Source organism: Carcharodon carcharias, chromosome 12 (assembly GCF_017639515.1).
Source record: "Carcharodon carcharias isolate sCarCar2 chromosome 12, sCarCar2.pri, whole genome shotgun sequence".
NCBI classification, from domain to species: domain Eukaryota; kingdom Metazoa; phylum Chordata; class Chondrichthyes; order Lamniformes; family Lamnidae; genus Carcharodon; species Carcharodon carcharias.
Window position 1 is genome coordinate 75,594,224 of NC_054478.1, and position 14,311 is coordinate 75,608,534.

Here is a 14,311-nt window from a genome sequence, read left to right on the forward strand (position 1 = left end):
GATGAGGAGAGGTGAACATTGTCGGGGGATGAAGAAGGGGGCGAACATTGTCAGGGGATGAGGAAGGGGGCTGAACATTGTCAGGGGATAAGGAAGGGGGTGAACTTTGTCAGGGGATGAGGAGAGGGTGAACATTGTCAGGGATGAGGAAGGGGACGAAAATTATTCAGGGATGAGGAAGTGGACGAAAATTATCGGGGGATGAGAAAAGGGACGAACATTGTCGGGGATGAGGAAGGGGACGAATATTGTCAGGGAATGAGGAAGGGAGTGAACATTGTCACGGGATGAGGAGAGGGTGAACATTGTCGGGGATGAAGAAGGGGATTAACGTTGTCAGGGATGAGGAAGGAGGTGAACATTGTCGGGGGAATGAGCAAGGGAGTGAACGGTGTTGGGGGATGAGGAAGGGGCGAACATTTTCGGGGGATGAGGAAGGGGTGAACATTGTCGGGGGTGAGGAAGGGGGTGAACATTGTCTGGTGATGAGGATGGGGCAGAACATTGTCGGGGGATGAGGAAGGAGGTTAACATTGTCGGGGATGAGGAAGGGGATGAACATTATTGGGGATGAGGAAGGGGATGGACATTGTCAGGGAATGAGGAGAGGGTGAACATTGTCATGGATGAGGAGGGGGGGTGAACGTTATCAGGGGAACAAGCAAGGGGATGAACGTTGTTGGGTGATGAAGATGGGGGTGAACATTGTCGAAGATGAGGAAGGGAATAAACATTGTTGGGGGATGAAGAAGGGAATAAACATTGTTGGGGGATGAGGAAGGGGTTATACATTGTTGGGGGATGAGAAAAGGATTGAACACTGTAGGGGCAATGAGGAAGGGGGTAAACATTGTTGGGGGATGAAGAAGGGGTTAAACATTGTTGGGGGATGAGAAAGGGGTGAACATTGTAGGGGGAATGAGGAAGGGGATGAATGTTGTCAAAGTGAGGGAAGGGTGAACATTTCCGGGGGATGAGGAAGGGGATGAACATTGTCAGGGGATGAGGAAAGGGTGAACATTGTCGGGAGATGAGGAAGGGGGTGAACATCGTCAGTGTGAAGGAGGGGTAAACATTGTCAGGGGATTAGGAAGTGGGTGACATTGTCGGGTGATGAGGAAGGGGGTGAACATTGTTGCGGATAGGGAGGGGGGTGAACACTGTCAGGGATGAGGAAGGGGACGAACATCGTCGGGGATGAGGAAGGGGTGAACATTGTTGGGGGATGAGGAATGGGGTGAAATTTGACGGTGGATGAGGAAGAGGGTGAACATTGGGGGATGAGGAAGGAGGTGAACATTGTCTGGGGATGAGAAAGGTGGTGAACATTGTCGGTGGATGAGAAAGGTGGTGAACATTGTCGGTGGATGCGGATGGGGGTGGACATTGTTGGGGGGTGAGGACAGAGGTGAACATCGTTGGTTCGATGAGGAAGGATGTGAACATTGTCATGGTGAGGGAGACGTGAACATTGTCAAGGGGTGAGGAATGGTGTGGGCATCGTTGAGGATGAGGAAGGGGTGAACATTGTCAGGGGCTGAAGAAGATGTTGAACATTGCCAGGGGAGTGAGGCTGTGCAGTGTCCGCATTTGGAAAGTGAAGTGTTTTGTCATTTCTTAACAATTAAGAATACACACACTGCTGTCTGCTTTTGAACTCCAATTTCCTGTGTGAAAAACAGAAGGTCCCTTTATTCCTTATTCTCCACCGTAGTGCAATACATCTGGGACTTAGTACACCCTACTGTCAGGTTTTGTATAATAATTCTTTTTAACTAAATTGCCCTTGTACAAAAAAACAGAAACATTAAACAAAAACACCACATCTCCCCCCGCCACCCGCCACCCCCACCACCACCACCACCAACACCCCACCACCCCCCCACCCCACCCCTTTAGCAGGAACCAATTGGTCAGGCGGTTTGGAGATTTGCTTTGGTCTAGAGAGGAGTGTCAGCTTAGGTTTCTCAATTTGTTTACTTAAAAATGGAAGGTTCTGTTCCACTTATTTCTGTTCAGGTTCAACAGTTGCAGCTCCAGGTGCTAAGGTTTCTCAGTTGAATCAAGCTGGGTTTCACCAACTGGAGCAGATATTGCCCAGAAATCTTCCAGTGTGACTGGAGATCCCTGGAAGTTTAGTTCTTTGGATTTGGCTTCTCTAATCTGGTCAGTGTGTCTCTTCCAGATTCCACAGCAAGAGTCAACATCATAGGTCAGTGGTCCTTGATGCTTGATGAATCTTCCTAGGAGCCACTTTGGTGCCCCACAGTAATTTCAGACTCAAACAGACTGATCCAGATTAAATTCATGAGCTGGTTTACTTGTGTCATGTGACCTTTTCTGATCAAGTTGCCCTGAACCAATCTTTCCTGTCGAATCCGGACACAGCAAATCCGTTCTGGTACGCAGTCGTCTTCCAGACATCAGCTCAGCAGGAGATACGCCTGTTGTTGAATGTGGAGTGTTACAATACATCATCAAAAAGTTCTTCAGCTTCAAATTCCAGTCTGTTTGCATCCTCCCCTTCAATATAGCTGTTTTGAATGTCTGGACAAAGCATCTGCTTCACCACTTGAGGATGGGTGGTAAGGCAAGATGAGCATCTGCTTGATCCCATTATTTTTCAGGAATGTTTGAAATTCACATGATGTGAACCATATGCCATGGTCAGACACAATCTGCTCCAGCAATCCAAAAGTAGCGAGCACATTCCGGAGAACCTCAATGGTTTTTGTTGAAGTAGTCGACCTCAGGGGAATAACATGAGGCCACTTTGTGCAGGCATCCACCACAATCAGGAACGTATGTCTGAGAAGTGGTCCGGCAAAGTCCGCATGAAGTCTCTGCCATGGGTGGTCAGGCCAAGCCCACCAATGTAATGGGGCAGGTTCAGGAGAAGGCTTGATTTCTTGGCATGGAAGGCAATCACTGACCATGCCTTCAATTTCTTTATCCAGGTGTGACCACCATACATGTAGACAAGCTAATGCTTTCATTTTGACAATTCCCATGTGATTGAGATCACACTCGTGTTAGGAATTTGGAGGAATAACAACTCTGATTTGCCATAACAAACAACCGCCTTGCAGAGTCAGCTCAAATCTACGCATGTAGTAAGGTTTAAGCTCAATAGTCACTTCTTGAGTAATGCACCAACCCTTGTAAATGCAGGTAAACTTTGGAGAGCACAGCATTCCTCTACATTTCAAGTCAAATTTGATCCGCTTTAACAGGTAACATGTCTATCTGGTTCACATTGAAAGCAGTGACTTCACTTTGGGTTATGGAGCTGTGGTGTAACGGAAATCTGGAAAGTGCGCCCACATTTAACCCTGAAAAGCGTGAGGTGATACACTTTGGAAGGGGTAATTTGACAAGGAAGTATTCAATGAACGGCATGACACTAGGAAGTTCTAAGGAACAAAGGGACCTTGGTGTGTGTGTCCATAGATCTCTGAAGGCGGAGGGGCATGTTAGTGGGGTGGTGAAAAAGGCATATGGGACACTTGCCTTTATCAATCAAGGCATAGATTACAAAAGTAGGGAGGTCATGTTGGAGTTGTATAGAACCTTGGTGAGGCCACAGCTGGAGTACTGTGTGCAGTTCTGGTCACCACATTATAGGAAGGATGTGATTACACTGGCAAGGGTGCAGTGGAGATTCACCAGGATGTTGCCTGGGATAAAACATTTAATTTATGAAGAGAGGTTGGATAGACTTGGGTTGTTTTCATATGAGCAGAGAAGACTGAGGGGTGACCTGATCAAGGTGTACATGATTATGAGGGGCATGGACAGAGTGGATAGGGAGCAGCTGTTCCCCTTAGTTGAAGGGTCAGTCATGAGGGGACACAAGTTCAAGGTGAGGGGCAGGAGGTTTAGGGGGGATGTGAGGAAAAACTTTTTTACCCAGAGGGTGGTGATGGTCTGGAATGCACTGCCTGGGAGGGTGGTGGAGGCGGGTTACCTCACATCCTTTAAAAAGTACCTGGATGAGCACTTGGCACATCATAACATTCAAGGCTATGGGCCAAGTGCTGGTAAATGGGATTAGGTAGGTAGGTCAGGTATTTCTCAGGTGTCGATGGGCCGTAGGGCCTCTTCTGCACCGTGTGAATCTGTGATTCTGTGATTTCCATGACTCTCAGTAGAGCGAAATGTAATTTCATACTGTTAAGCAGATAAGATCAGTGTCCATCTTTGTAGGCATGCAGCAGCAAGTGTTGGGGTTTGTGACTTCAGCTAAGCAACCAGGTCAAAGGCTTATGGTCTGTAATTAACGTGAATTTACACCCATACAAATATTGGTGGAACGTCCTGACTCCACAGATTAGTCTAAGTGCTTCTTCTCAATTTGGGCATAATTTTGTTCGGCCTTGGACAGTGTGCGTGAGGCGTATGCAATGGGCCTTTCACTGCCATCAGGAAATGTGTTGGAGATGACAGCTCCAACACCATATTCAGATGCATCATAGGCCAGGCTGACGGGTAACTTTTCATTGAAATTTGCCAGGACTTTAGCAGAAGTGAGCTCTTGCTTGAGTTTCTTGAAACTTTTCTGACAGGCTTGTGACCTATCCCATTTTGCATTCTTTTTAGCAGATTATTCAGTGGTGCTGCCTTGGTAGCCAAACTGGAAATGAACTTGCCATAGTAATTCACAAGTCCCAAAACGAACGAAGCTCCTTAACATTTTTGGGCTGTGGTGCATTCACCACTGCCTCCATCTTTCTGGGTGAGGTTGATAGGCCAGTTTCGTCGATCACATGTCCCAGGTACTCCACCAAGGGCTTTAGGAATGAGCATTTGGATTTCTTAGAGCGGATGCCATATTTTTCCAGTCTATGCAGGACCCTGCCTAGGTTCTCTAAATGATTTGGGAGGTTTTTCTCGGTGATGAGTATGTTGTCTTGGAAGCAAATGACACCTGGGAGGCCCTGCAGTATTTTGTCCATGACCTGCTAAAATAAGGCTGGTAATGACGTGATTCCAAATGGTGGTCATTTGTATTGATATAAACTTCTGTGTGTGCTTATGGTTGTATACTTCCTGGAACCTTCACTCAGCTGCATTTGCAAAAAATGCCTGTGATAGGTCAAGCTTTGTGAAAAGTTCACCTCCATTCAGAGCAACGAACAAGTCCTCAATTTTCAGTAGTGGGTACTGATGCACTTCCAGGAAAGGATTAATGGTGATTTTATAGTCACCACATATTCTGATAGACCCTTCATCCTTCACTACTGGGACTATTGGAGCTGCCCACCCTGCATAATCAACCTTCTCAATTATCTGAAAGTTTTCAAGTTGTCTTAGTTCCTGCTTGATTTTCTGTTACACTGAGTAGGGAACTGAACGTGGTTTAAAGAACCTTGGAAAAGTTTCGGCCTTCACAAGTTTGGCTTCAATGTCTTCAATAACTCCAAGACCTTCTTTGAAGACATCAGTATGTTTGCCTAACAAGGACTGCAAATGGGTTTGCATTGCACTTTATTTATTTTATTCCAGTCCAGCCAAATTTATTTTAGCCAGTTCTTGCCCATAAGTGATGGACAATCCCCTTCCACAATGATAAGTGGAAATCTTGCCATTTGATCTCCATATTCAGCTCGAACGGATATTCTTCCAAGTATATTCACAGGCTCACCAGTGTAGGTGCTAAGCTGGAGGAGGGTTTTCTCCAATGGGCTTTTCTTTAAAATTTTCTCTCATGTCTTCTCTGAAGCAATAGAAACAGATGTTCCAGTGTCAAGCTCTATTTCAACCATTTTACCCTTTAAGGCAATGCCAACTCTTAGTCCTTCATCTAGCTTCAGATCAGACTGAATGCAATACAATTACTCTTCCTCATTATCGCTGTTAGTTTCATTTTCTGTCTCTTTTGGACTCACAGTACTTCTGTATTTTGTTTCCAAGCAGTGCGTCTTTTTAAACTGCCTGTTTATTTTCAAGCGCGACTTGTCTGTGTGCTCCTCGTGATGCCCTTTTCTTGGCAGTACTGCTTTACTGTGATCAGCCTTTGATCTACATGTACGCTGTATATGTCCTTTTTTTCCATAGTAGCGACAATCAGTGGTTTTCCATTCACAGGCTTCTGCATTATGCCCTATTCCATTACAATGGTAATATATTTGGATGTGAGTATACCCTGACTTTACTATTTTAACTTTGGCATTGTTAGGAAGCACTTTCAAATCTCCAGCTTGTTTCTCTGCCATTTCTATGCTTTGTGCAATCTTGAACATTTTCTTCAGTGTCAACTCTTGCTCTGTAATAATCTATGCTGAAATCCGATGAGGGTGGGGGGGGTTCTCAAAGGCGAGGATGATGGCGTTGAGGCCATCACACTGGCCAGATGAGGCAGCCTTGCTCAGGAGGCCCTCATAGCTGCTAGATTCATGGAGGATGCTGACAACATGCAGCTAGGAGATACCATAGATCTTCACATAGCTTACGTGGATGTCTGACTCCTGTCTGGCTGATGGCACCTTGCTTGCACTCTGTAAAGTGCATCATATCATGGAGATATAGCAGGGAAACTAACTTCTTCTGATCCTGTGGCATCCTTTGTGATCTGAACCCTTCAGGGCCACACTGTCACTGGTCGCAAATGCTGATGAGATGGGAGGGCCAGCCCAGAAGATTCTGGGAGCACATAGAGAGAATGATGGAACCCTGTGCTGCCAGCCCAGGACATTCTGGCAGCAATGATAAGCCCCATCGAGGTACAGGAATGGCTGATATGACCAGTGACTGTGAAGGCGCACCATCAGTGCACTGGGAAGGTTGCGCAAAGCACAGGGAAGAGACCCTGGACTGAGACACCTGCCTTTATCTTGTGCAGGGACCAAGGTTTCACATCCTGAGTGACACGAACACAGGTCATCAGAACAAGAAGCCATAGGCAAGGGGACATTCTTGGGAGTTTATTAACAAAGTGAACATTATGTACAAGTGATTTACACCAGTGCCCAGGCTGTGCAACTACATCTTCTTAACTTTCCTAACCGTGTCGCCACGCCTTGTTGCTCCCCCGACATCCGCAGCGGAGGTGGAGGCAGCCTGCTGACTGCTACACCATGTCTATGATGACCTTGATGGAGGTCCTCTGGAGGGCCGAGATCTGGAGGGCTCCGGGCTGCTTTCAGGGTCCTGCTGTGTGATAGTGGCACCCTCCTCGGCCTGTGGAGCTGGATTTTCTGGGGTCACAGTAAGAGGGGATTTGGATGGACTGAAAACTCCTAGAGTCACCTGGGTGGATGGCACAGGGGTGTGCACCTACTTATACTCCTCCCTATGGGTGCCTGAGGTCCCTGGCTGACTCCTAGAGGAGAAGGGGAAGCTTGGATGAGATTGAGCTCCCACACCCCTCTCTCTTTGACACTTTTTGAGGCCAACTATGGCGTCAGCAATGGAGTTCAGCCCGTGCAGCAGTGCAGGGGTGACGTCCTGGACCAAGGTCTCCATCGCGGCTGCCATCCTACCAGTGTTGACTTAGATACGTTGGCATACTGGCGCTATCACCTCAGACTGAAGGCGGACAAACTCCTCTATTGTGCCTTGCAATCTGAGGAGTGCAGTGGACATCCTTTCCCGATGTTCCCAAGCTTGCCTTTGCAGCTCCAGCAACTGAGGTATGACTGAGTCCAGAGGTCCTCATCTGACTTCAGATTTCTGACCACCAGCAGTCCTCCGAGTGCCAGAAATCTGAGAAGTCTCTGCCTCCGCAAGCTGTGGATTAGACAGTGCGACGTGCTCACCAGATTGTGACCCCAAGGCTATTCTAAAGTTTGGACCCACCGAGATGTGTGTCTCTGCGCTGGTGGAGAGTGTGGTTGAGCCCTGTGACGGGACTTCAATGAGAATTTCAGCAGACTCCTCTTCTGAGGCGTAATGAGTGCTAAGTCCTGGATGTATTGCCCTATGGTGGAGAATAAGGAATAAAAGAATCTTCTGTTTTTCACACAGGAAGTTGGAGTTTAGAAGCAGGCAGCTGTGTGTGTATTCTTAATTGTTAAGAAGTGACAAAACGCTTCAAATAGCGTCGAGGATGGGATCATCGTTATTAGGTGCTTTAGAGGCTTTTGATCCAGCTACTATAGAGTTTGCAGTTTATGTCGAGCAAATGGAACAGATTTTCATTGCGACTTCAGTTGAGGACCTGGCTTATGGACTCCATCGGCTGCTTCCCAATTAATGGCCAGCCAGCGTGAAGCGCACACTGAAATGCTCAGTGCTGCCGCGGTGGGGGCGGGAGGAGGCAGGGCACTGCGTAAGCGTGGGTGAGCGCTCTTGCTCCGTAACAATCTATGCTGAATTCTTTCATTTCGTAACCCACAAACCAAGCAATCATGCAATGTTTCTTCCAGGTAACCTTTAAAGTCACAGTGTTCCACTAATTTTCTCAACTCAGCCAGGAACTAGGAAGCTGACTCACTTTCATGCTGTTCTCTTCGGCGAAACTTGAATCTCTCGGCAATAATTGCTGGTCTGGAATCAAAGTGCTTTTTCAAAACATCCACAAGCTCTTTAAAGCTTTTATCTGCTGGCTTGTCAGGAGCAATGAGATTTCTCAGTAAAGTGAAATTTTTCATTCCGCTGACTGTAAGGAACACTGAAGCCTGCTTTTCCTGTTCAATCTGATTCGCAATGAAAATCTGTTCCATTTGCTCGACATAAACTGCAAACTCTATAGTAGCTGGATCAAAAGCCTCTAAAGCACCTAATAACGATGATCCCATCCTCGTCGCTATTTGAAGCGTTTTGTCACTTCTTAACAATTAAGAATACACACACAGCTGTCTGCTTCTAAACTCCAACTTCCTGTGTGAAAAACAGAAGGTTCTTTTATTCCTTATTCTCCACCATAGGGCAATACATCCAGGACTTAGCACACACTACTGTCAGATTTTATATAACAATTCTTTTTAACTAAAATGTTCTTTTAATAAAAGCATAAACATTAAACACAAATATCACAGAAAGTCCACTTAAAAACAGTGTTAGTGACTGAAGACAGACCTTAAGGGGCAGGCATGGCTTCACTGGAATACACTTCCTCACTTGACCTCCCGACTCTGTCTCTGGATTCTGAATTGGAAGATGAAAAGGCTCCAGTATAAAATGGTAAGGTGGCAGTTTAAATCGCATGCAACAGCTTGTACACCCTGCTCCACCACCAACCAGAAAATCTGGGCCAACAGGTTATTGATTTACATTATGTTTTAATTATGGCATCCTTTTAAGTAAGTTTCCTTCGCCCGTCTATATCCAACCTAAGTATGTGTTAGCTAGGCATACTGCTTGTAATGTCCTATGTATACATACAGGGGTAATATTTCCACTTTTAGTTTGGTTGAGTTTCAGCTCAAACTCATTTGCATAGCATTGAATGAAAAATCTGCAATGAACCTGTCCAATTGCCCAATATTTTAAAATTTGAGTTTTTAAAATCTTTCTTTAAGAAATACTCCTTAATGTATTTAAGAGTGGTTACTTGGTAGGTAGATTAATGCAGTTGAAAATGAATAATACCAAAAATTGTGTACACCTGAAATTCTATGTACGTTCATAGTCTCCATATCTAACGGAGAATACACTTGCCTTAGAGTGTGTGCACTGCAGGTTTAATAGATTAATTCCTGGGATGAGGGGACCATACTATCAGGAGAGATTGCATAGATGAAGATTGAAGGCGGTCTAATTAAAATTGTAGAATTCTTAGTGGGCTGGACAGAGTAGATGACTGAGGGGTTGTTTCATCTGGCAGGAGGGTTCAGAATTAAGGGTGACAGTCTCAGGAGCAGGCTCAGCCATTTAGGACTGAGATGAAGAGAGATTTCTTTACCCAGAGAGTTGTGAATCTTTGGCTTCGATCAATCTAAGGGCTGTGGATGCTCAGTCATTAAATATATTCAAGACTGATAGTGATAGATTTTTTTGGGCACTAAGGAAATTGTGGAATATGGGGATCAGGCAAAGTAAGGGGACACGGTTCAGCCATGATCTTATCGAATGGTGGAACAGGTTTGAGGGGTTGTGTGGCCTACTCTTGCTCTTATCTCGTATGTTCTTAAATCATAGTTTCAGTCTGCCATCTGTGAGTAACACGATTTTGAATTGCTGAAAATGACTTAAAATGTGGGACTATTTTTTAGTTAAGTCGGGGTATAGTAGTGGGTTCCTTTCATTAATTTTAAAGTATCATTCAAAAACTTTCAAAACTTACCTATTGGTGTCCTTCCGCCCTAAAGACCCAGCTTAATATTTGGAGCCTCCACAAAAACCAGCAAATAAGCACAATTAGCAATAACTACCTATGGTGATTAATTCAACCTGAGGCCGAGGATAGTTTTATGGGAGGAGACTACTTCGAGCACAATGCTTTTTTAAAGACGTGTTCAAACAATCGTGGAAATTCAAATTATGTTGAATGGGGTTTGCAAATAAAATTCCATGACCTTTGCACTTGTTACATTAAAAAAAAACCATCAAAATTGAGCAGAAACCCCAGGCCATTGAGTTCTCTTTTATTCTTTCTTGAGATGTGTCACTGGCAAGGCCAGAATTTTTTCCCATCCCTAATTGCCCTTGAGAAGGTGGTGGTGAGCCGTTTTCCTTGAACTGCTGCAGCTGATCCGGTGTAGGTACACCCACAGTGTTGTTAGAAAGGGAGTTCTAGAATTTGGCCTGGCAACAGTGAAGGAACAGTGATATAGTTCCAAATCAAGATGGTGTGTGGCTTGGAGAGAAACTTGCAGGTGGTGTGCTGCCCTTGTCCCTCAGTGTTGTAGAGGTTGCGGATTTAGAAGGTGCTGTCAAAATAACTTTGGCAAGTAGCTGCAGTGCATTTTTTAAATGCTACACACTGCTGCCACTATGCAGCACTGGTCGAGGGAGTGAATGTTTAAGGTTGGCTAACAGGAAGCAGAGAAAGTTCACTGGTCTCATTCCTGAGACGAAGGACTTGTCTTATGAAGAAAAAGTTGAACAGATTAGGTCTATACTCATTGGAGTTTAGAAGAATGAGAGGTGATCTTATTGAAACAAAGAGCCTGATAGGACTTGATAGGGTCGATACCTGCAGGATATTTCCTCTTGTGAGGGAAGCTAAAACGAGGTGACATAGTTTAAAAGTAAGAGGCCTCCCTTTTAAGAGAGATGAGGATAAACTTTTTTTCCTAAAGGATTGTTGGTGTGTGGAATTCTCTTCCCCAGAAAGTAGTGGAGGCTAGGTCTTTGAATTTATTAAGGCAGAGTAAAAAGGTTTTTGTTAGACTAGGGAGTTAAGAGTTATGGGAGGCAGACAGGAAAGTGGATCTGAGACCACAACCAGATCAGCCATGATCTTATTGAATGGTGGAGCAGGTTCAAAGGGCCAAAGGGCCTCCTCCTGCTCCTACGTTGCAATCTGGTGCCATCACCCATTTCTCGATGTCATGTGGAGTGAATAAAACTGGGTGAAAGCTGGCATCTGTGATGCTGGGGACCTCAGTATGAGCCTAAGATGGATCATCTGGTTGAAGATGCTTCAGGTTGCAAATGCTTCAGCCTTATCTTTTGCACTGACGTGCTGGGCTCCACCATTGTTAAGGATAAAGATGTGTGTGGGGGCCTTCTCCTCCGATTAGTTGTTTGACTGTCCATCACCATTCATGACTGGATATGGCAAGGCAGGACGGCAAAGCTTTGACCTAATCCATTAGTTTTGGAATCACTTAGTTCTGTCTATAGCATGCTGCTTCTGCTGTTTAGCATACATGTGGTCCTGTGTTGTAGTTTCACTAGGGTCTTTAGGCCTGATATTGGTCCTGGCATGCTCTCCTACACATGCCATTGAATCAGGGTTCATGCCCTGGTTTGATGATATTAGTAGAATGAGGGATATACTTTGTCTTGAGGTTATAGCTTGTAGTTGAATACAATTCCGCTGCTGCTGATGGCCCACAACATTTCATGGATGCCCAGTTTTGCTACTAGATCTATTCTGAATCTATCCCATTTAGCATGATGGTTGGGTTGCACAACACATGGACAGCATCCTCATTCTGAAGATAGGACTTGATATCCACAAGGATTGTGCAGTGGACATACCTACCAATACTTTCATGACAGATGCATCTACGACAGGTAAGTTAGTGAGGACAAGGTCAATCAGGTTTTTCCCTTTTGTTGATTTCCTCACTACCTGCTGCAGGCCCAGTCTGGCAGACATGTGCTGCAAGACTCAACCAGCTCAATCAATAGTGTCACTCTTACACCACTCTTGGTGATGGGCATTGAAGTCCCCCACCCAGAGTACATTTTGTGTCCTTGCGATCTTCAGTGCTTCTTCTAAATGGTGTTCGACATGGAGGAGTAGTGGTCCTTCAGCTGAGAGGGGGCAGTAGTGATAATCAACAGGAGGTTTCCTTGCCAATGATTCCCCTGATGCTATCATGAGAACTGATGAAACTACATAGGGTCCGGAGTCAATGTTGAGGATTCACAGGCCCACTCCCTGCCATATACCTCTGTGCTGCCACCTCTGGTGGCTCTGTCCTACGGTGGACATACCCAAGGATGGTGATGTTGGTGTCTGGGTCTGTAAGGTATGATTTAGTGAGTATGGCCATGTCAGGCTGTTGCTTGACTAGTCTGTGGGACAGCTCTCTCAATTTTGGCACATCCCCAGATGTTAGTGAGGCAGACTTTGCAGAGTTAACTGGGCAGAGTATGCCTTTGTCCAGTGCCTAGGTTGATGGCATGTGGTCAGTCCAGTTTCATTCTTATTCGGCTTTTCTATAGCAGTTTGATACAACTGGGTGACTTGCTAGGCCATTCCACATTGCTATGGGTCTGGAGTCACATGTAGGCCAGACCAGGAAAGGACAGCAGATTTCCTTCCCTGAAGGACCTTCTTGAACGAGAAGGGTTTTTACAGAAATCCGGTAGTTTCATGATCAACATTACTGAATCTAGCTTTTTTTTATTTCAGATGTATTAATTAATTGAATTTAAATTCCCCTAGCTGCCATGGTGGGATGTGGACTTATGCCTCTGGATCATTAGTCCTGCCCTCTGGATTATTAACCCAATAACATTACCACCTTGCTACTATTCTTCTGTAACCCTTTTGGCAGTACTGTGTTAATATTAGTTCTTAGAATCTTATTGGATGCCTCTATTTAACTTGCGATCAGGTTCCCTACTTGCGGCAATGTTTGCTCAAATATTAATTGAAAGAGATTACCTGGTAGAGAGGTTGTCTGATTAAAAAACATTTGCTGGCCTAGGATAAAATGAGCAAATTCCTGAAGGATGTTGGTCATTTATTTTTTATGCAAGTGGGATTGAATTCATGTAACTCGATACTCAATTTCTGATTGCGCTACCTTGTACTTGCTTTCCAACACAGCTAGGTAATACTATAAAAACTTATGATGTGAAGTTTGAGCTAATGCTAAATTTAACTTCAAAGTAACAGACAAATTGAACATCAAAAGAATCAGCCACCATCAATGGAAAGCCTATTTTATGTAGGGAAAACACTGCAAGATAACACGTGTTTTCTAATGAATTATAAAACAGAAAACCAATCCTGGTTCAAATGATTATTGAAACCACCTTAGCACCGGTCTCATAGCATATGATATTTTGATGTTCTCTGAAGCCTTCATTTAGATTGTGTGCTGTAATTCAGAGAGGCTTCCAAAATCCTCTGGAGATATTTAAAAAACTGTAACTGTTAGAAATCTGGAAACAAAGCAAAGGACTTCAACCCAAAACACTTTTCTCTTTCCAGACTCTGAGAGACCTGCTGTAATTTTCCAGCGTTTGTTGCTTTGTTTTTACTACAGACTCCTCCACACGCTTGGCTTTCTAAATTAAATGTTTTTCAGCTTTCCCTAGTTTTTTTTATTAAGGCTAGGTAGTAATTTATTACAAATCATGTTGATGTGATCCAGAAATTGTTGTGCATCATGGAGCAAGACGTGTTTCATTCCCTGTAGTCAATCTTCAGTATTGTAGATAGTTGCAGTTGAACATAACCAGTTTAACAGAAGGGCACTATGCAAACAGAATTCTTAACACATCCATAAATAATCCTTTCATCTTGTTACAGATATGTCCTAAATGAGCTCGTTCAAACAGAGAAGGATTATGTGAAAGACTTGGGGGTTGTGGTTGAGGTAAGATGAATTCAATCTAATTAGTGAAATGAGCTTCATAATACTCACTGTATAGGACACTCAGACATGTTTTAAAGACAACCAGCTACATTAGACTAATTTGGTATCATGGTGGCAGTTACATCAGGCAGGATTTTGCCCTT

The 14,311-nt window shown here is 44.5% G+C and overlaps 1 protein-coding gene across 2 annotated transcripts in view; it reads left to right on the plus strand.

Moving 5' to 3' along the window:
- The window catches only part of kalrna (kalirin RhoGEF kinase a), a 1,007,899-nt gene that overhangs the window by 872,746 nt on the left and 120,842 nt on the right, over positions 1-14,311 (plus strand). For both annotated transcript variants that reach the window (XM_041200492.1, XM_041200491.1), the window contains one exon: positions 14,102-14,168. In XM_041200492.1, the coding sequence (XP_041056426.1) occupies positions 14,102-14,168 (67 nt within the window). The remainder of the gene's footprint in view (positions 1-14,101; positions 14,169-14,311) is intronic.